Below are 24,428 nucleotides of genomic sequence, written 5' to 3' on the forward strand. Positions count from 1 at the left end.
ACGTATTTGACGTACAAGATTTGCATTTTTGTCTAGAAGCAGTGGTTTTACATTCAGTTCAGTTCTTTTCATGAAATTCGATGAAATATGCAAATTCTCTTAATTTATTTCACCAGTGTAAGTAGAGGTCCCAGAATATCACTTGACTCGGGCGTCGATGGTGCTGTTAAGACGACTCTAGCGCTCCTTGAAGCATTTAAGACTGTTAGATGAATGTAAAATGAGTACTAAATGTACTAAAATAATCTTTGAAATGTTGTAAAGTGTGAATATATTGTAGTACTTCATATAACTTCATACAAATTCATTTGATTTTTGAAGTGAGTATTTTTTCTCTTCACGACAATTGTACATATACTAAAAAACTAATTTCACACCATTTATCATTTATTTACCTAATTTAATCTCAAAACTCTGTAAGGATAATTTTATCGAAGATTTCGTTAACCGAGTTAGGTCCGGTCCACATTAGCTCAGATAATTGGGGTCCTAATGCATTTGCATTCAAACCAAGAATAGGAAAGGAATTAAACCTCATACAAAATCACTGGAAGTTAATAGTATTGACGACGGAAAACGTTCATGTGTGCAAAGATTCAGCGTATGCTGAAAGAGAAACACCAATCTATACCCCAAGGCTTTCTAAAACATTTTGTGTGTGTAAATGCATTTTACATAAAATTTATGAATATCGCGTCGATGAATTCATGGGAAACCGGATGCTTTTTGGCATAATATATACACGTTCAGACTGCGAGTTTCACCTGTGTATGTTATTTAAGCGGATAAAAGTCCAAAAAAAAATTCTTTGAATCAGCAGTCTTGCGATATAGTAAATTGATGTAGGAAGATTTTTAGCCACAATCGTCGTGATATTATGAGAACAGATTCTAGAGAGAAGTTTAAAAGTCCCATGAGGGCCAAGAAAAATTGTTTGCGTCAAAAATGCCACGTTAGAAATTAATTACTATTCAACGACGCTCATGACAAATCATGCGGAGGACTGAGAAGAAAAGAATGGAAATGAAGGAAATTAAAATTGTTAATACACTGTATAGTAAATACACATTATAGTCGTTTTAATAACTACTCAGTAGTTTGTTATAATCTCCCCATGGTGTCTTCTCTTTCGTTCACTTTCTTAGACCAACGACAATTGCATAAGAAATTTGAACAGAAAAACGTGCCTAAATGTGAAACAAGAAAGATTGGCTTTTGAGACTCAAGTACCAAATTTAGAAAGTGATGGATTAAACGGGAAATATAAATGAAAGATTATAATCTATAATACTTAATCTCGTAGACTGAATTCACGTAACTTAGTATATTTTGTGGAGATGTATAAGAGCTGACGCAGTTTGTTTCCAAGTGCTTCATTTTATAAAGTGCGTAAGAAAGGCTTTTGACCAAAAAATAACTTGTGCTGTTCGACTCAAGTAAAGTCACTACGCTCAGTCAGCTGCAATAAACAGTATATCTGTACTGTGTAGTAAAATGACAACTGAGAGGAAATATTAAAAAAAATTGGGGCAGGCTGTGTCATAGACACGGCCACAAGTTTTGACGCGGATACGTTTTTTGTGCCTTGAATCGCATGGTAGATACTGACATAATGAAATTATATCATTATCTCATCGGTTTTTTCTTTGGAATACCTAACAAACGATACCAATGCCGTCTATTTTAGTAGTGAACTTCTAAAGATATACGTAAAACAACGTGTTACGAATTCGGGTAGCGGCCCTGGTGACCAGACTAAAAAAGATATTGAAACCGGAGTGATATCATTAAATGCAACTTTGCAATGTGTGCATCTGATGATACTATTGCTTTTGACTTGCGTTGGATACTTCCTGAGATATGACCGTTTAAAGAATTTCATCACGCAACTTTTTGCGAATGCTCCCAGTAGCGTCAGATGATTTAAAAGACGTATTTACGTCAAAAATTTCTAGACGCTGCCAGTAAAATTACCAATTAGTAAAATCTGCCCCTATCTCTATTATAACGACAGACGTTTCCCTCCTGTAACATTTGAGGAAAAATGTTACTTTTTCCGTGCTATGACCTTAAATTCTTGAAAGAAATACCGAGATTGTTGTAAAAATGTAGAAATCAATAATTTGGATTACCGATATCTCTGTGAATTTTTCTTTGAATGTTACAAAGGTAAATAAATCTTTTCCATTGTAATAGAGAGAAGAATAATTTTTACTTATTGACACTTGTTTTTTTAGGGGTTGTAAAGAGAGAGAGAGAGAGAGAATACTTTTTTTAAAATTAAATTCCAAAATCAGCAGGGTAGGTCACGTACCACCGCGGTACATTCAACAATTTGTCTACCGCTGAGATGGAGGCAAATCCAGTGGAACACGATAAAATGTTCAGTAACGGTGTCCGGATTCAGCTCTTGCAGACTGATTTGTGTTAAACAGGCTTTAATTTAGGCAGTTAATAATGTTAAGCTTTAGTTTAGGCAGACTTAAAAAAATGAAAATCATAAAAAATGAACAAATGACGGTTTGCGGCGTTACACTTGTCAAAGAATCAGCTTTTGATACACTTAGATATTTCTTTGTTTATGGGGGCACCTAAAATTTCGGGTATATGACCCATCCACCTTGCCTGAGCTGAAAGATATCTTACGTTGCGAGATCTCTGATATGCTATACGCAAATGTGCCTGTATGTACGACGACCAGTATAAAGCACAGCAAACCGTCTATACCTTTGAAAAAAAAAACCATCACGGAAACGGATAAATTTTAGGTGGGTTTTATACCGATGGTGACCGACTACACGTGACAAACAACACGAGCGATTAAAGCCAACACTGAGTCGGACGACTAGGGCTACTGAGGTCGTCCATTGAAGGCGACTCTTAATAAGCAACTCAGTTGCGATTGTATTTCGTATAGGGCACAAAAATAGGAGCGCGAATTTTTTTGAATATGAACCGAAAACTTGTGTTATCAAAGATTAATGGAGTTGACATGTTTTATGTCCCCAGAAATGATTAATTATCACAAATTTCATATAACTATGTATTCATAATGAATATTTCAAGACCAAAAAAATTTGGCGGACAGTATTTGAATATTGCGTGCTTCTCACGTTACACAAAGTACTTTGTAAACATGAGACTGAGGAAATTTTTTAGCATCCATATTCACAATCACTTGATCATTTTTGTCACATCACGGTCATTTTCTGTCTACGATGACCATGCATGCAAATGCAACCTGGGGAAATCTCATCTTCCACACCTCCACACCTGCTGTTCTAGCAATCCTTGTACGACCTGCATCAGACCAGGAAGCAAGAAAGGATCCCGTTTCGCACAGCTGCCGATGCAAGCGCGCAAATGTTTTCGTATTGAGCAACCGCCTGTGGGAAAACGTTCACCGTACATTCGTGCTGCGTCTGTGGTACTTCCTATTGCAGCTCCGTCAATGTCTGCTTTTTTCAGTATTACTAAACTGCGCCATTATCCCGTACGTAACGTATAGAACGTACTGTTAGAACGGTTGCACGCTGGAATAACTTAAAAGGGCTATAACTTAAAGGGCTTTTAGGCGCCTTTTATTCACTGTGGCGCAGATTTGTTTCTTTTTCTCTCGATAAATTTCAACGGGTAAAGCCATTTTAACGTTTGCGGAGCGGCCGCAATGCATGTTAGACCATGCATTCTTTGATGACAATTGTTTGTATTGGTGTGTACTATCACTTCTTAAAGTTTACTATCACTAGTAAATGAGTACTATCACTCATTAAAGTTTTTCCCACCTTTTCTGAATCGCCCTGTATTTACGAAAAGCGGGAAATATTTTGTCCGAAAAATGTGTACGTAAAAGAGACATTAGATGGTGCGAAGATACAAAACAACCAAAAAACTTCACAAAACAACCGCACTACGCCTGCACAGAAGTTTCAAGACACATAAAATCTCTCTTTTCTGCGGGATAAGCCACTCGTCGTCTGTAATCTTCGATGTCGGTAACTCACGTCTTTTGCCACTGATGATGCTGGTTCAATTTTTGTGAATTGCGATCGGTCTGTCGCGTATGGACGACTGCGCGGGACTTGTTTATCGTGCGTAATTGCTTCTAGTAGACGATTAGCCTTAGTACCTGTTTGCAAGTAAAGAGAGATATCATGTTAGACGGCCATATTTTCGGAAGTGATTCCATTAATGTACAAGATGCAGGACGAGATCCAGGGAACCTATATTCATCTGTTTTGAGGAGCAATAACAGGACAATTCCTATTCACGAATGGTAACGTAAGTAACTCCTCTATGCCTAGTTTTTTTATGATTTTTCAAAAAGTGAGAATATCTGGTGAATGTGGCTATCGAAATATTTTGATCTCAGTTTGTCAGAACATTTATAAGATGCTCTTGAGACAAATTTCATCTTATAAGTCTCTCCCACTACTATTTTAGAGCTAGAAACAGCACTTTTTGACCGCATGGAACTACAGTAAAAGTCTGTTATCACTCTTGCAGCCAATTCAAAAAGCCGTGGCCTATCCATTAATATTTTTTTCTGAAATCGTAACTTTAAAAGAGTCCAGTAAATACCAATAAATTTTTAAAGACATTTTCACTCCAGGACAATGTTTAAGCAGCAATACCAAGTACAGGTGTACCACAAGCATGGGGAAAAATTGTCGTTGTAACACTGGTTAGAAGCGAATTTCAATTTTCGCACTGTCAAGTAAAACTATGTAGTTGTTTGCCTACATGATATACCAGGCATAATTGTGTTTTAGATAATTTTGTTCTGATATTGGCAAATGAACAGAATTCGAATCGTAAAATTGATTTTTGGCTCACAGCCACTGTTTTGCTCAGAATTTTAATAATGTTTACCAGGAGCATGGGGAGAGAGAGAGATGAATGACAGTAATCCATCCCTAGTCCCATTCTTGAGATAGAAAAGAAAAACGAGCGTGTTTTTGAGAATGTGACGTTACGTATGAATCTGTTGACGTTATAACGAAAGCGTTCAAATTTTCAACTAGTTACAAAAGAATATTTTTTGTATCTTTAACATTAGCTCTTTGGCAATCACTCTCAAATCACTTTTAATAGCGAGATTTTCTTTATATGCTGTACTCGTTATAACGAACTTTTACTATAGTTGCCCGCGTGGTTAATTAATAAACTCATCGAAAGCATGAGCAATAATTGCACGGCTACCAGAGGTAACCACATCTCCTACTAAACGTTCATTAGATAATTAAAAATCAAAATTGAAATAAACAAAAACATACTTGATCGGTTGAGTTATTTCGAGTGTAAAATGCTTACCTGTAGGATCAGGTAGCAGTATAGCTTTCTTTTTCTCCTATAGACACAAAATATTAGCAGTTACAAATATTCACGCTTATAAAATAAGTCAATATACATAATTTATATTACACAAAACGTATTTAATGTAATAGAGTTGAATTTTAAGGCAAGCAACATTTTGAAAATATAATTAGTCAGATACATCAACAACATTTTAACAGATTTTAAATGAAATTTATCTTCAACACACACACTCACAAATTATTAATGAATAATAGCGGGTACTAACCCATGGAGTTGATGTCCCTGGAGCATGTGGAAAACAAAAATCAGATTGAAAAATTCATAATAAAAAATAAAACACAATATTTCAATTGTAAACTTTTAATTAATAGTGTTTTGAGCGTCATTCGTTGCACATTGCAACAAAATATTCAAATAGCTTTGACAACGGAACGAAAAGGGAATCCGATCTATTGTGAGCTGTATTCTAGAATGAATTAAAGTTGTTTGTTAAATAAGGGTTTCAAGAATTTTGTAATTTCACGGAGATTATTCGTTTTACAATTTTCCTTTGCGTTATCATTAGCATCTGCCTAATGGAATTCGTAGATTGCGAAACACATTTAGCTTTTTAATATAAATTTCCAGATATTTCAAAAACCCATGTATTTAGAGCATTATGTTGTTGAAAATCATAAGATATTATAATTTTCCTAAATTTCAAAATCTTTTAAATAGAAATGCGGATAAATATCTTATGCACCTAGTTTGCCAATTGTATCTGGCGTCCAGCCCAGAAGCTTCTTTAATTGTTGTTAATATAATATTACAGAAGCTTCACAATATAATTGTTGATGCTTTGATTTTGAAGTACATACGTAAACATGGGAATACATTTCCAGGTAATATCGTGTTGTGAGCGAGACACAATACAAAGATAAGCTATTTTTATTTATGCTCTGCAGTAACGATTCTTCTCTCTCCCTCTCGTGCCGCGTATCATCCATGTAAAACAGAGTCAGCCGTAACTTTTCACAGAATTTTCTTAAAATTTCCAGGCATTTCAGAGGACGTTGAATTCAAAAAAAAGCTCTACATATTACTATATCGTAATCTGGGGAAAAATTGAAGTGATTCCTTGCGTATCCGCCAGTGTTTCTTAGTTTAGAAATAAAACACAGTATGGAGTTCACGTTTTGTTGAGTACAGATTTCTGTCATTTATGTTCTGGTAGTAGCCAACAAAACAAACTCGTCTTTGATTCGTGTAAACGAAAATTTCTAGAAATGTAGTACTTTTTTCTGTGAGGATCAACCGAACGATGCTGTTTTCTCGCACTTTGTCTGGCAAGTGAGTGCCTTGAACAAAAGCCTGAACGATCCATCAGGAAAGTTAAAAAATGTTTAATGCATAAGGAATCCGTCTGAATCTGCTGCATTTTTTAACAGCCTTTGCTCCAGGCGCCCATCTATCGATATGAGTATGCGCGGTGCATAAATTCACGCACAATTCGATACATTCCATGCATAAAATGTGGTCGGAACGGTTTCAGAAGCTCATACATCGGAAATATTCCAGGCGATGTGATTTTGAGATTCGGTCATCGGATATTAAGCATGGTTGGATCGGATACGCGTATGTATATCAATATAACTACATGTCAGAAAACTCTACTCATTTCTCTGAGCCGCCTTTGCCCATTTTTATCGAATAATAAATTCTATCTCTTGACTCTCATCGAAAAATCGAAAAATCTTTATTTGTCTCATTTTTAATCAAATATGAATGTAAGAATTCAAGGAGAAATTACATTATATTCTGTGTATTTTCTATGCACTTAAGAACTCGAGAAATCTTAACTAGCCTACTTCCATTAGTATTCAATGCATCGCGCTGTTATTTGATAACGTCTTCGGATGCGATAATGACGAATAATTTGGATTTATGAATGAGTTATCTATATTCCTCGTTTGATATAGAAAAATTGGGCATAATTGACTTTGACATCGATATAAGAAGAAACTTAACAGAAATAAGAAAATAAAATGAACGGATGAGAAAAAACAACTGAAAAAAAAAGAAAGACTAAAAGATGAAATGGAAAGAATAAAAAAAAAAAAAAAATAGAGAAATTGGTAAGAAATAAAAAGGAATTGAAATAGAAATTTGAAACAAGAAAAAAATTGACAACAGGAAACTGGAATTTTTATCGAAAAAGAAACGCAAAATTGGATAAGGAAAGATTAGAAATGAAATATAAAAAAATTAACTCATACGAATATGATACTTGATAGGAAGAAGAAATCTCATTGGGAATAACTCGAATAGAATCAACGTATAAATTGTAAACAAAATTTGAGGCAAATACAAGCACTTCCCGATTTATGAATGAAATAAGCTTTGTGGCCTTGATCAACCATTAAATAATTGATCTTGCGATATTTGGCAAAAACAGTTCAAATATCGCTGATTAACCATGGTCGTGATGAAACTGTTAAGTCACGTTCAAATATAGAATAACTCATAAAGAAGAATATAATGTTTCCAGATACTATAAAACAGTAACGCCGCAACTACTATCCGTTTGGTAGATGTACCGGTACTCATAAAGTTTGTGCCTCGCTATTGAGGGAAGTGACGGGGCGATAGCGCTTCTTTCACGTGACTAATCAGTCAAGAATGCAGAGTCTGCAGTGAAGAAGACGTTTCGCATTCAGAAACTGAGATTGAACTGAATTGCGGGCACCATTTTAGCGGCATTTTGGGCAAGAAATTAGGCTTTCTTTCTCTGGTATAAGACTGCAAAGCGTTTTTCCATCAGATTGGAGAAATAGTCTTCCTCGAGAAAATGGAAAAATGAACGAGCCGAGGATACGTATTTTAGTAAGAAGCACAAACGCAAGAGAGATAAGAAACTGATGACAATACTAATTGAAAATAAAAAATAAGGATAGAGCGCATGTTGGCGTAAAAATCATTCCGGTGGCTAATGATAAGTTTTATCAATAACAACCGTCGATTTAGCGGCAACCTCGTCCACGGAATCATAGCCAGTAGATATAATCATAGAGTTTGTTTTCCGCTACTGAGGGAATCGACGCAGATGTTAGAACGTTTGTAACACGATTAATCATAACGACTGCGTCTGCAGTGGGGGAAAGAGCGTTTTGCATTCTTGAAATGAGCAAAACGGAATTCGTAACTGTAATGCAACAACATTTTCAATCCAATTGAAAAATAAAGTTGTCACTGTCGTACTGCAACTGTACCATCAACCAAAGACTTAAAATTCCCAGAAAAGAGCCTCCCGTGACAGTTTTCTCGTTAAAAACGAAAGGCTGGTGTAAACTTTCTTTATGGATATAGTTGTGGTAGTGAAATCTCCTTTAAAAAGTGGCTATTATTATTATTTTTTTCTTCAGCGTGGGAATCCGCCATTCCACTTTTTGGCAAAGAAGAAGGGAGGAATTCAAACCTCGATCTGTCAATCAAGCCTGACGTAGCGTAGTCCTGACCATCTCGCGTCTGATGGGAAGGTCAGAAAACAGTTTTTTTCTAGTTGAGCAGAGCAGAGCAAACGTACTGTCAACCGTCTAAGATTTAACTGGGCTGCCTCCCGAACGTGGAGGATAACTCAGCCGGAGGCCCCGTTTTGGGCATCCAGTACTGTGGCCTGACTCCTGAGCAGGTCCCTTGAGCTGCAGATCTCTGATTGAGCTGCCAGTCTTCCTCCGCCCCCTTGAGATGGAATCACCAGACTCCCGGACCATGTTGCCCACCGCCCCTTGCGATTGAGCTGCCAGCCTTCCGGTCCCGGTAGTCCACCGTCTACTTACGAATGAGCTGCCAAGGCCCCCAGTCCAGGTAATCCACTGCCTACTTATGAATGAACTGCCAACCTCCCGGTCCCGGTCGTTCACCGTCCAACTCTGATTGAATTGCCAGTCTCCCGGTCGTTCACCACCTACTTGCGATTGAACTGCCAGTCTCCCAGTCCAGGTCGGCCACCGCCTACTTGCGATTGAATTACCAGTCTCCCGGACCATGCCGCTCACCGCCTGCTGACGATTGATCTGTCAGCCTCCCGGTCAACGTCTCCCCTATGACTCGGCTCCTCTGACGTCTTCTCCCGGACATATCCATAAGTGAAATCAATTACACTGACTTCTCATTACCGTGCCACATATTTTGAACCCTTCTTGTTCATTTCCCGAGTTCTGTCTCTATTTATATTTAAAAGGTCACCTTTTGTTATCGAATTTCATGATGGAATTTTTAATTTTGGTGTTATTCTAATGTCGCTCCATTAATATTTTTTTTGTCTCCAAATACCTTTCTTTCATTAAAAGTTTGTCATGATCTAATTTTCTTCTTTGTTGTATTGCCTTATTGTGTCAACATGTTTGCTTCTTTCCTAAGTGATTAATGATAGATAATTTTGTTTATGATTAAAATGAACCTGAGTGTATGTATTTCGCAACCCCTTTAGTCTCTTCAAGTGCTCCCCAAGCATAAATTTTTAAATTAATAAATTTTAAAGTTAAGATAACTTGAGGTAATCCAAATAACCATATAACACAGCACTAGAACAGCCTAGTTATATGACACATGGGCTATCCCCTACGTTACTTGCCTTTGTAGCGGAACACAAATTTTATGAGTACATCTACCTGTCGAATCGCAGTTTTTGTCCGTGTCTTCAACTGTTTAAGGTTCCACAGAACTTTATACTTTTATATGAATCATCCTGTAAGTTAGAATGAGTAAATGTATTAGTGTTATTTAGATAGAAGATTATGACGATCTCTGTTAAATGGTGGAATGAGAAACATCTTGATATTGCAGTAAATTGAATTCACGTGTCGGTAGTACGTGGGGTGTGCTAATGCTTTGATGCAATGCCAGCCATGGAAGAATTATGTGTATTTGAGACTTAGGCCGGGATTACACTATCAAAGTTTGATAAAAGATCTTTTATAAAATTTTGTAAAATGCAACCAATAAGCGCATTGGTTACATTGGAGCAAATGCAACCGGTGATCTCATTGATTGAATTTTTCAAGTTTTATCAAAGTGCTTTTACAAAAATTTTATAGTGCAATCCCGGCCTTAAATAAAATATTTTGTTATGTATTATGCCAGCAATGTGCCCATATTTTCATTTTCTGTTGTTTTTTATGTTGTGATTTTTATTGTTGTTCGTTGAAGTTTTGTTGCTCATTGCCGGACTTCCCCGAGGGCGTTTCAAGATTTTCTAATGCATTACGTTTCAATTCGTTAGAGCTGTCGTTTTATATCAATCCAGGTATTATACCCATAATAGCTTAAACCAAATGGGGCTCTTCTGAGCAACATCTAAAATCACCTAATTGGCCCTCGTGGGGATTTTACTACACTTCATATCATAACAACGATGCAGATGAAATGAAGAATCAATTTTTTCAACTAACGCTTCCCACTGTGTGTTGAAAAGAGATTTTTTTCAATATATATTAACCATTTGAAATATTAAAGCTTATTTTTAGATATGGAATTTTTGGTGCATTTAGAACGCATATATTTATTTCTTGGCATTGTCACCGGCAAATATGTTTTTATACGCACCATTATACCATTTTGCAAAGCACATGCTCCCACTAGTCGCTTCAGTTTTTTCCTGTCCCCACTCTGATACGTATATATTTTTTAAATTTTTTTCTCATTATTATATATATTCTTACTTTAGTATTCATATAATTTATATTTGCCTCTGGATGTTAATGAATATATTGCTTTAAAACATTGTTTAGTCATTAACTGCATCTAATTTTAGTGTGGTGGCCAGTACGGGCAAGATATTTACTCCTTGACCACTCATAAACATAATTTTGATTTTAGTATTTTGTGTTCTAATATAAAGTGAATAGATAATAAATGTTTCTGGTTTATTATCTATTCACTTGTGTCTGTAATCTGTAATTTTTTTCTCATTTCGAATATAATAAGTAATTTGAAATTGAATTTGACTCAATAAAGTTCACGAAGAAAAGATCAAGAGTCATAATGACATGAAATTTCTTCTTGGCAAGATAGGAAAATGAAGATGGGAAAATGAAGTTAAGGGCAAAATACAATGAATTAAATGATTAAAAGCGTGAATATATATAGACAATTGGGGAAAAAATGAAGTCTGTGAAAAAATATACATATTAAGTTCCCAGACGGCATCAGGGGTTAATAAGTACAAAGGGGAAAACCAGGATATTAACCGGTAGAAACAAGGATTGTGAAAAAATGCGAAATAACATAAGAGGAAATGTCCAAGAAATTGAAGAATATTATAACAAAAAAGATAAAGATTCAGAATTTTTTAAAATTTATTTGGGTATGAAAAAAACTCAATGGTTTTTTGAAATAGCGAGTTCATGAAAAATATCTAGAGGGAAAAAATAAACCAAAAGTCACGAAAACTTTACAAAAATAACACAATTGAATAAATAGGAGACAATGTTTAAAAATAGAAATGGAGCAAGGATAACTCTCGAAGAACTTTCGACAAGTTAAAGATTAAAAACTGAATAGAAGAGCGAATTGAATGATCACAAAATGTGACGTTCACACCGAAAATAACTAGAAAAATGAAAAAAAAACACAGTTTTAAGGAAAAGAAACTTGTTTCGAATCAAAAGATCGGAAAAGAAATGAAAATATTATCATCAGTGAAATTTTTGATTTAAAAGTAGAAAAACCTGCAATAATCAAACATGATACACGAGAATCATATTGAACATGAACAAACTTTCAATTACAGCGTGATCATCACGTATTCCCAGATGTTTACAATCTGTCCAGGGAATTTATTAGTAGACGTCCATGATCGAACCGGGATTCGAACCCAGACCTGCATCTTCAGAAGCTACTTCCTAACCACTGGACTGCCAGGCGGCAAATGATATGCCAGAATGAATTGGAATATTGAAATAACAAATGAAAATGAAATTTCAATTCGATTTTTAACCACTCAGACACAGGTCAATGACGATCTGATGAACAAATAATGTGGGATCGAAATGAGGACATCCTTCATTGATATTTCTGAACTTATTATCGGCGACGAATTTTTTAAAATTTATCCAGTAATATCTTCGAAATTATTTGATTTCACATTGATATGTGTAGATTATACATGCTCAACCTATGACCTGCGGGCCAAATATGGCCCTCAAAGTCACCTGATGTAGCCCATGGCATCAAGCTAAATTTTGCAAAAATGAACTAAGCGACACATTGACAGACTTAAGTGATCGCGGTGCAGTAACAGAGCACTAAAACGACCAGCGCCACATTAACAGATTACTCAAGCAATCCGCGGCACATTTACAGATAGCAGAAGTGAGTGACCCAAGGAACATTTCCAAATCACTCAAGTGACTAGTGCCACATTTCCGAAACACTTGAGTGGCTCCTGGTACATTAGCAGATTACACAAGTAACCCGCGGCACTTTTCCATACCAATGAAGTGGCCGCACTTCCGAAAAAGTTGAGCACCATCGATATAGACTATAATTAAACATAGACATAAAAATTTTAGCATATTCAGTATAGTGGCATTTTCTTATGTTTTTCCTTCAGTTTTTCACTGTATTTTTTAGTAAAATAAAAGAAGGTAGTGAGACATATTTTTGTGATGAGAAGCACCCCAATTTTAAGAAGTGTCACTAGAGCACCCAAAATTTATTCTGTTTTCTATTAAATATTTTTATAGTCTTATATTGAAGGGCATGGGCCTAGACTAGGCTTGGCAGAAGTCCACATATTTTGGAGGTTCTCCTGCCCGTACTCGTTACTTTTATAAAATAAGGGAAATGTACGTATTTTTTTAATGACACCTATCAATTCAATCTCTCATGTGAGAAAAAAAAATCTTCAGTTGTAATGTTAGTTATGACAGTGTATGACATTAGGAATACTTTAGGTGGCTGTGCCATATTAGGAATACTTTAGGTGGCTGTGCCATATTAGGAATACTTTAGGTGGTCAAAACTGTCCCATCAATTGGCGATGATTGGCTATTGAGCAAAATATTGGAGTGAAGTGGTACGCAGTCGAGTCATATTAACGTGGCTAAAGCTCCTTGAAATTTCTCTATAGGTGCCTTAAAGGAAAGTCATTCATACCGGGCCGCGAGTGATTAGCGTTTCATTTTCCCTTATTCATTTTCCATTGGTCATGTATTTGACCGGGCAGCGGGCTCGAAAAGCTTGAGAGGTTGAAAACCATACTGTGCCTTAAATGTCATCACCTCTTACTTGTGACGTCAGTGTGAAAACACCAATAGGATACAACACGTCATAAACAGCCTCTGATCGGTCACTGTTCTTTTACAGCCAAATAATAATTTCTCTTATATGTAAAAAATAATGCATTTCAAATCCCTGATAATTAGTCACCCCTCTTTTACGAATTTTTTTGTCCCGCCGTTGTCCGCAAAAGAGGGGTTTTACTGTATATATAAAGTGGATTGTAGGAATTTGGAAAACATTTTACTTGTTGGCGTGAAAATAAACGGAGTGACTCATCAGACTTACATTTCGGAAATGCTGATTTAATCAGAATATTTAATAAGCATTTTCAAATTCAAAATAGGCCCATGGATAGCAAAGTTAATCATTTTATTGATTTTGAGTCGCGGCTAAAAAAAATTTAAAACACGATTTATACTAAAATGACGAAATAAAACATCGATGAAGTTTCAACCTTGTTACTACTGACGGTACTTTAAAGTACCACGAGTTTTAAACCCCGTAACATCCTTACATACGTTGTTGGGTGGTGGCATTTTGAAGTATAAAGGCTGTACAACTATTCCACGATTACCAGATGACAGTGTCGCGTAACGGTGACACGAAAATATTTAAAATTATATGAAAAATACATATATAAACAAATAAACACATTCTGCAGCGTTGTGTGCCGATAATTAACTTTTATTCAAATTTTCAGAGAGATCATTGATCAAATGTGATGAAAAATTTCAAATGGATATTCAATTGCAATTTTACGCCGAGATTAAATTAAATCAATTAATTAATAAAACAAATGATTCGCAAGTATAAAAGAATAGATTATAGTAACGACACACACACACAAAAATAAATGGGGGGGGGGGTACTAATCACCTCCTCTGGCTTCTTTGAGGCCAAGAAACGGCTAAGAAGCACTAAATGCTACATTTTCAACATTTTAAAGGTTGGGGGTCCCCCTGTTCAAGAATTTTGAGCGTAGCCCAGGGAACTACTTATACGCGAACCCTTACACACGCAAAGCCGCAAAGAAAGCGAGTACAACTGAGAGATACTTCTACGCGCTACCAAAAAAGCTCTAATTTGATTGGTTAATTGAAGTGTGGAAATGGAATGATATATCAGCATTAATGTTTTGGTGTTTGGGTGCCCCAATCAGTATAAACTAAAGTCGTGGTGCACCAGTTTTAATCATGTATATGAAAAAGTGGTAAGCAAGAGATGATGTGAAAGCAAAGAAAAGTGTGTTTCTCTATTATTAAAATGAGAATAATTCTGCCTATGGAATTTCAAAAGTTTAAATATTTTTAAAGAGAAAATGGCGATTACGACAACAGCACAAGTGTGGAACAACTAGTTTTTTTAATATGTTAATCAATAAAATTCAGTTAGATGTTTCGCTTTTTGAAAGTGTTTACTTCTTGAAACTTTCGTGTGATGCAGTTAAAAACTGCTTCCGACAAAATGATCCCTAACAAATGTATAACCCTTTCAGACCCTGGTGCTACAAATGTGTGGGATGCTTTTTCTCACCGTAGAATTTTTCCTTTCGATCTCAGGGAGTTAAGTCCTGACTTAAGAGATCGTGTATATAAGTTTTGAGTTAAAAATATAGTGAATATAAACTTCAGGGACTTACATCAGAGGGCAGCACTTAAAGTCGAACTTTTAAGAGTCGGAGTTAAGTTTAAGTTAAGTCGGAGTTTTTAAGATTTCTTCGAAGAAAACGTTCTTCCGGGAAAAGTGTGATTTATTACATAAAATTCTGTGGTGTTTGGTCAGAACATGATAACTCCAAAATTACATTTTTGAGATATGAGTATTTTCATTGCGATTTAAAAAACAAAGATAAAGCGTACACACAAATACAAATAAAAATATCATACACCAGCATGTTGTTTAGCTGTACGCGCGTGTTTGCGCATTTATCTCACTTCTAATTAGTTATAATTAGCAAGATTTTCTTTTAGATCAAAAAAACATTTTTTTGGAGATATCATGTTCTGACCAAACACCACAGAATTTAGCAATAAAATTCTGGTAAACATTATTTGTGAAGATGAATATATCCTACATTATCTTGGCTGACAAATTCGAACGAAGTCAGTTATTTCTTGACAAAAAAAAAAAAAAATTGCAAATTTGACATTTATGTTTTTAATGAATTTTTTGAATATCAAAAATGTAAAGACATTTTGAAAATTCCAAAAAAAAGAAGAAAATAAATGCTCGGGTCTGAAAGGGATAAAACAAATTGTGGCTTTTTTACGGTAACATAAATAAAAATTCCTTGTTATGTATTATTCAATAAATTCGAATTGGATGTAAATTATTTTTGATGTTAAGTATGAAGTATGAAGGGAAGTGCTGAGAGAGAGAGAAGAAACTTTCAGGTACAATGTACGTTCAGGTACAATTCGTTCTGTACTACATAACTTTTTTGAAAAAAGCCCCATATTTTTTGTTTTTATAGTCTTTAATTAGATTTAAAATAACGTATACAAAAAAATTAACATGATAATTATCTCATTTTTTTACGATGCGGTAGTAGAAGGGTTAGTATGTAAAATTATGAATGAAATATTTTGAAAAAAAAGGGAAAATATTATTCATAATAAATAATATTTGAATAAATTTACCTTCCGTTACAATTGATAAAGGTGGCACCCCTGGTCGAAATTTTTCACCGGTTTTATCAGTTACAAAATATGGTGATGTATCTGTTGTTGGTGGACTGTATGCACCAGCCTCACCTATAGTTACGATGAAAAACAAAAACACTACACATTTGATCTGACGCATCACAGCTGAGTTTATATCATGGTTTTGTTTTCAATCTACTCTACTAGATAATGATTATTATTTTCCAATATCATCGTTATATCGACAAAAGTTTTATTTCATCGCAACTCGAGATATTTTCGTATTTTTATGTGAATGAGAGGGGTTTATACACGCAGGGGGGGGGGGGGAATCGGAAAAAGACGTTATTTTTGTATGTATACGCAATACGGGAACATGATCTGAAGAAAATACTATACTACACACGTTTTCGGATAACAAAAATGAAAGCATACAATAAATTCGTGTTTTGAAGCCATAGAAAATTTATTCATATCACTCGAAAGAAATGAAAATACGGAAAAACAGAGAAAGGATTTGATTTCACATTTCAGAATTTTTTTACGAATGATTGTAAAACAAAAAACAAATGTGTGTATGAAGGGAACTCGTCAGATAACTGGTGTTTTTTTTTGTAGGAAGTGGAAATAAAAACTATAGCAACACATATATGATAATAGAACTAACTTTTCATGAATCTTTCATCAGTTTTTTAATGCATCTTTAGATGTTTTTGTAATTCTCAACACGAAAATGTGCCTCACACGTGATTGCGTTGTTTGTGATTATTTCCAAGAATATTAAAAAAAGGGGGAGGAAGATGATGAAGAAAGTGTGAAAAATAATTGATAAAAAAAACATTTATTTTAAGAAACAGTGAAAAACTAAAGCAAAAATATCTTTCAGCTGTCTGGCAGCCGAGTCATTAACGCAACAATCTCCAGCTTCACAGGTCTGGATTAAAATACCGATGAGGAATATGGAAGCATACCCATTCGGAATCGGCTCTTAAATTGTAAATTAAATTTGAAATTTATCAACATTTACACAAACACGAAAAATACTAATACAAACAGATATGACGAACATAATTATTTTAATACACAGAGAACATACTTATTTTATCTCCTATTGCTAGGCCCAAGGAATTAAATGTCTAAAATATAAATGGGGTTACAAAAAAAACTCTTAACAAAATATAATATGTAATAACTTTTAGAAATGACAATACATCTGATATTACATTGGATTTCAAAAGAAATGAAATATAATTTATTTTTTCAAGTTAAAATAAAACTATGTAACTCACGTATTCTGTTTATGTAGTTGATAATTACTTTTTTCTAAAATAATTGAATAATTGATACTAATTTTATCACGATTTGAATCATTTTGTTATGTTTGTTAAATAAGATTATATATAAGTTGTGGCTTTGTCCTTAAAAAAATTATCTCTGAAAACCGCCAATGTCGTCAACAACGCGCCAAGAAAAAAAGTAAGCTAAAATACAATTTCACCATTATATAAAGCGTTTGCCCCCCCCCCCCTCCCCAGGTACAAATCCAAACTAAAGGCACATGGCTTTATTTTATTTATTTTATAATCATTATAAAAAAAACGACCACTTTTCTTATATCATATCAGAAATGTTAACAAGTTTGAAATTATCGAATATACATGCAGATTATCGTAATATCATGCAGTTTATCGTAATATCATGCAGTTTATCGTAATATCATGCAGTTTATCGTAATATCATGCAGTTTATCGTAATATCATGCAGTTTTTTTTCCTCATATAATTTTTAATTAATGTATTTCTTTAAATATAATCCCTTAACACATTTTTCTTTCTTCAAAGTAGTTCAAAATTTGTCGTTTTTACGGTGTATGTTTTTTCTCCCTTTAAATCTGTTAAAAAACGTAATTTTTTATGATAGAATTTTACAATGCAGTTTATTAATTGACTTGGTTTTATTTTGGGTACAGTGGAACAAAAGTGAATGTTGTTACACTTTGAAGCGTTTTTATAGGGGGTTAAAGCCTCTGTTTCAATTGCATTTTCTTATTTTTTTTTGTTCAAATTAATCAAAATATAGCAAAAAGAAAAAAAAATTAAATTGCCGTTAAAGTAATTTAAGGCTTTTACATATAGTGAATAAGGTAAACGATTAGGTTGTCAACTATTGTTGTGGCCTGTCAAAAAAAAAAAAAAAAAATGTGCATGCAGTGTGCCAATGTTGCCAATAACGCGCCAAGAAGTTAGCTAAAATATAATTTCATCATTATTATAGATAGCCTTCGCTCCCCCCGTCTACAAAGTGTTAAAATCGAAACTAAAGACACATAGCTTTACTCATTTATAAAGAAAAATGACTACTTCTCTTATATCATATCAGAAATGTTAACATGATTATAATTATATTAATTTCATGCACTTTTTTCCCCATATATTACTTTTAATTTATTTTTTTTTCTTTAAATAATCCCTTCACATTTTTCTTTCTTCAAAGTAGTTCAAAATATCTCTTCCTAGATGCATTTTCTTCCTTTATCATCTGCTGAAAAACGTACGTTTTTATGATAGCATTTACAATACAGTTCATTAATTGACTTTTTTCTTTTGGGTACAGCGAAACAAAAGTAAATGTTATTGCACTTCCAAGCGTTTTTGTAGGGATTAATTTAAGCCTCTATTTCCATTTTATTTTATTTATTTTTTGTTAAAATTAATCTAAATATAGCAAGAAGGGGGAAAAAAAGGAAATTAAAAAATTACTATTAAAGTCATTTAAGATCGATGTTTCAAAAGAAAGGCTTTTACATGCGGTGAAAACCAAGAAAGAATTTTTTAATTTAGAACATGAGGTAGCTATTTTATATAATATTTAATCACTATTATTAATAATGTCTATATTGTGGGTACTAGTTATTACTGATTTAATTAGTTGCGGGTTTTTTCGGTACTTTCAGGTATATTTTTACAATGTCGAGTATTTTTTTGTTTTGAAATAATGTATAAGTAGCCGAGGCGAAGTTATGATACAGATTGATAGTTAATGCCGCTATGTATTTATTCATTTACTTGATCAGGAAGACATTAGTAAATATTTATGATTTATTAAAAAAATTTTTGCTACATTTTATGGAGCTTATCACCACCTTCATTAGATTTAATGGCGTTTACGTAATCGTTAAGAGTAAAATTAAAACTTTAACGTCATCAATGGTTTTTTTTCCTTGTGTCAGACATTTTCATCTCTTTTAGATGAACATTTTTTTCATGTGCTAATCTAAAATTGCGTCACTTCAATAAGCTTATTTAACTTCTACGGGATGAAATTGCATTTTTGATACTAAAACCATGAAGTTCGCTTTGAATAGAAGTTATAGTGGAATCCCATAATTTAAGAGGAATTATTAATTCAAGTTCGGATCATTATTTTTTACCTTAAAATCAGAATATCTTGGCAAAATATGTCTTGCATGTAAGAAATATGTAAGCCAAATTTATTAATTATGTGATATTTATCAACATTTAGTTACAAGAAATAGTTTTCATTTGAGTTCGATTTACAAGCTTACGAAATAAAAGCTAAATTTAAAGAAACTTACCTGGTCTGATAATGGTAAAGAAGCAGGCTTGCTCTTGGTCTCCAAGACTGTTATTGGCCCAACAGTAATAAACTCCATAATCCAAATATGTAATTGGAGTATGATTGACATAGCTAACTTTTCCATTAGAAGTAAATGAGATATTTGTGTATATTACTGTTGTAGTGATATTATTTATTTTAGTGGTATTTCTGTATTCCCAGCGAAAATTTACTTCTTCAGGGTCAGCAATAACTTCGCATTTTACGGTTACCATATTATTGAGTTCAGTCTCATATGTTATCGTATAATCTGGAAGGCAGGCGGGTTTATCTGTAACACAGATGCGATAACAAATAATGCGTTATAAACATTTCAGTACAAAGTTAAATTATGTAAAACCATACAAAGCCATGTACACAATTCCAAAATGAAATTCTTACCTCAAAAATCACTATCTGCGATACTTTCAACTAAACTAAAAGAATTCTATCTAGCTATAGAGAATCATATATGCCCTCACTCTGAACCACCTACTGCTTGGTGGAACATTCTCTGCAAGCTTTATAATAAATTTCTACTGTTTCTTTCACTGCTTTCACGAGCGCTTGGTAATATCCTTGCTCTGAGGAGAGATAAATAGCTAAAATTCACTTAATAAATGGCAGACTCTACGAGATTGCAACGCTCCGGTAAATAGTATCGTTTTATCAATCGATTTGGGCTCCCGAAGCATCCTTCATTCCTTTTATCTGGTGCTCCTTGACGTTTTCTTTCTTTACTAATAGAGCAACAGACATTAAAGACACAGAACAGAGTGCCGAAGGATACGTTGTTTCATTGAAGACGTAAACAGCCAAAAGACCTGAGAGCAGGAATCACAATCCTAACAAGTATTCTGGAGCATATTCTGCACCATACTTTGATACGTATGTACAATTGAGGATTCACGTTTGCGTGAGGCCACTTTTTGAATATAATGAATTCAATTATAAATATAACTCAAAATGTACGATCAAAAACTCATCATAATGATAGTGTTTCCAATTATCTTAAATCAAACACTTTAAAATACATACTGAAATATATAACTCCTGTTTTCCGAGTAATCACATATTTCCTGAAATACTGAATACAGAAACTACACATAGCAATGAAAAACTTGAAAGTGGAAAACATGCATATATATGACATCAAGTTTTCGTAAATAATTATTTAAAGACTATTGTTATTAAAATGCATTTGTACTGATGAAACGGAATTATTATTTCTAAATGATATTTTGAATGTAGAGAGGGATGAGCTTCTCCCGTTTTAAAGCAAAATTAATGGATGTATACGGAGAATTATGAACAACAAAAATCACAAAACGTGCTCTAAAAGGAGTATGAAATATGTTTTCATAGCTTCTATTAAACAAGCATTCTATTTAAATATAAAGAGAAGTTTGTTGAGATAACTTATACATAAATAGTTGAAAATGTTTACTTTAAATAATATTGTGATTAATTGCACGCATAAATGTATAAAATAAATTATATTATCCATAAAGGCTTACAAAAATAAGTGAACAAACTTGAGATAACAGTGATATTCTTTATTTATGATTCAATATTTACCCATGAGAGTCTGTTTCTAGCATTTACTTATGCATATTTATAAATATAAGAACGATAATTATTCTTCTACATGATGTTTTCCTCCTTTGAATGAGAATTTCGCGTAACACGAAATATATTCCTTAAGTAGTTGGCCATAGAAGGCGATTGAAAAGTAAAAAAAATATTTGCTTTTTATTTCATCTCTCTCTTTGAGGAGTATTTAATCATTTGTTTTCTACTTTACCGTTTTTTGAAAACCAAAAAATTTTCATTTTGACTTAGCCAAAACATTTAGTTTCATTTTTCAGGGTTATTGATCTCAGAGCAGAAATAATAAAGAAAAACAATTGAACTAAAAATCGCCCATATTCATCTCTTTAATTCTATTTCCATCCATTGTGCGATTTTGTCCTTCAGATTTGGATTCATCGGTTTCAAACAACCCCGTGATTCAAATTCCATACCTGAGATAGAATCCGTTGTATTTTTCCCCCAGAGATTTTATCAACTATATTTCACTAACAAAGTTATTCCACCAAGTGTGCTGAATATTGGAAAACTATTTCAAAACCCAGATCAGGTTGAAAGTGAAAGCGGATTTTGAGGAATCGAATTCTACGTTCGTAAATTATTTATAAGCGCATCTACACTTCCCGTACGTCGGTATGCTGCGTTTCGACAAAACTACAATGTTGTGCATAGTTCACATGGACCAGAATCGCATTTTAAACATATACAGGCATTCTGAGAAAGATAGACATTGGAAACAGACGTGAATTATCCTACCTGAATGGTCTTTATGTTTTCGATGCTGTTCTTTATCCATCACTCGTTCACGGTTGGATCGAAAACATATGAAAATTCTTGAATTTCAATTACATAGACAGGACTGATTCTAATTTGTTATAATGTGCATACATTAATGAGTCGTGGCCATAATCCTTGTTTTCAGAGGTATAAAAACAGATAAATCAAATGATCGATATCAGGTGCGTATTGTATTTAACTCATTATGTGTATTGTATATAACTCATTATATGTATTGTATATAACTCATTATATGTATTGTATTTAACTCATTATATGTATTGTATGCTAGCTGCCTTGTTCATAAATTGTCTCACAAAATCGGATGTGCCTGAAGATTGGAATAACGCAATGATGGTTCTTCACAAAAAAGGCGAAAAAGAGGATATTAAGAACTATCAAGCAATCAGTCTCCTATCAGTAATTTATAAAATCTTCACCAAAGTGCTGACATATAGGCTTGAATCCAAATTGGACGAAGCTCAACCAAAAGAACAGGCAGAAGTGGATTCAGTACAATGGATCACATCCAAACAATCAGGGAACATATAGAGAGACACAAGGAATACGAATTACCATTGTGTATGGCCTTGATTAATTTTGAGAAAGCGTTTGACTCTATCTCCACATCTGCTGTTGTTAAAGCTCTAGATGTAACTGGGGTAGTGAAGACTTACATCAATATCATCAAGAAAATATATGACAAAGCAACTGCAACAATTCGTTTGAATAAAGGAAAAGCAAAGATTGAACTTGGGAAAGGAATCAGACAAGGTGATACTATCTCACCAAAACGTTTTACCACTGTTTTAGAAGAAGTATTCAGAAAACTGGATTGGGATAAAAAAGGAATTAAAATAAATGGAGAGTTTCTCGACCATTTGCGTTTTGCAGACGACATTGTTGTTATCAGCAGTAATCCAGACGAACTAAAAGAAATGGTACAAGAATTGGTGAAGGCATGTATTCAGGTGGGCTTGAAAATGAATCTGCAAAAGACTAAAGTTATGTTCAACCTCTTTGCGTTGAAGAGGACAATCTTGCTCAACAACACAGATAGAAGAATTAGAAAGCTATGTATACCTGGGACAAGAAATCACCATGGACAACGGAGTCATTAATGAAATAAACAGAAGGATGAGGATTGGATGGAGCACTTTTGTCAAAAACTGTGTAATTCTGAAGAGTCACATGCCATTATGCCTGAAAAAGAAAAGTTTTTAACCAGTGTATGCTACCAGCATTGACTTATGGAGCTGAAACATGGACACTCACAAGCAAGACGATACAAAGGCTACAGAGAACACAAAGGAACATGGAAAGATGTATGCTAGGCATCACAAGGAGAGACAGAAAACGAATCACTTGGATAAGGAACCACACAAAGGTATGTGATATCATGGAATGAATTAAACGTTTGAAATGGAAATGGGCTGGACATATTGGACAGGACAACAGATGGACCACAAGCATTCTAGATTGGTACCCCCGTGGTGTTAAACGTCCGAGAAGGCGTCCCCACGAAAGATGGATTGACGAGATCAGGAAAGTGGCAGGAGTCGACTGGATGGCTAAAGCATCAGCCAGAGCAGAATGGGAAAATTTAGAGGAGACCTTCATCTCCAGCAGTGGATTGAAAATGGTTGTTGTTGATGATGATGATGTATTGTATTTAATATATGTATTGTATTTCATGCCACCGGTGTGTAAAATGGCAAGTGTTGTATGAACGACTATATTTATATTTTGTATTTTCTTGTTATTAAAGGATCCGAAATTATACATTGTATGCTATACAGGCTGACGCACATTGTTTGCTCAGTGAATATATCTGCAATAATTGACGTTAGACAAATACTTTTAATTATAACTTTTTTTGCAAATACCATGTGATTACTTGAAATGCCATAAATTTTATAATATATTGTATACTTAAGAGAGGCGCTAAAACTTCCGAAAAAGCAAAGATTAAACTCAGATCTTAGATCTTGCTCTGCGAAATCATTCCAAAAGTCAGTCTCTCAGCAAAATTTCCGTACAATATTCAACGCAATGGTGTACTTATTCTAACATTATCGATGGGAAAATTATTGTTTTGGCGATTTATATACTACTGTGTCGATAAGTTTTCATTTGCTAGAAAATCTTCATTTTTAGAGACCGTACACAAATGGATTGATCTCAACTATTGATTATTTTATTTAGGTTATTTTATATATTAAC

General features: G+C 34.0%; 1 protein-coding gene across 5 annotated transcripts in view; it reads right to left on the reverse strand.

The window, feature by feature from the left end:
* Positions 1-24,428, reverse strand: part of LOC149065551 (synaptogenesis protein syg-2-like) — a 199,321-nt gene that overhangs the window by 23,431 nt on the left and 151,462 nt on the right. For 3 of the 5 annotated variants that reach the window (XM_089253849.1, XM_089253850.1, XM_089253853.1), the window contains exons 9-12: positions 19,819-20,130; positions 16,221-16,334; positions 5,585-5,601; positions 5,314-5,350 (exon numbers count right to left, since the gene is read on the reverse strand). In XM_089253849.1, the coding sequence (XP_089109975.1) occupies positions 5,314-5,350; positions 5,585-5,601; positions 16,221-16,334; positions 19,819-20,130 (480 nt within the window). The remainder of the gene's footprint in view (positions 1-5,313; positions 5,351-5,584; positions 5,602-16,220; positions 16,335-19,818; positions 20,131-24,428) is intronic. The other 2 variants (XM_089253851.1, XM_089253852.1) reach the window with 2 other exon arrangements.

The sequence above is a fragment of the Pholcus phalangioides genome, unplaced genomic scaffold (genome assembly GCF_987345545.1).
Source record: "Pholcus phalangioides strain wild (caught in Gottingen) unplaced genomic scaffold, Ppha-v1.0 ptg000039l_1, whole genome shotgun sequence".
NCBI classification, from domain to species: domain Eukaryota; kingdom Metazoa; phylum Arthropoda; class Arachnida; order Araneae; family Pholcidae; genus Pholcus; species Pholcus phalangioides.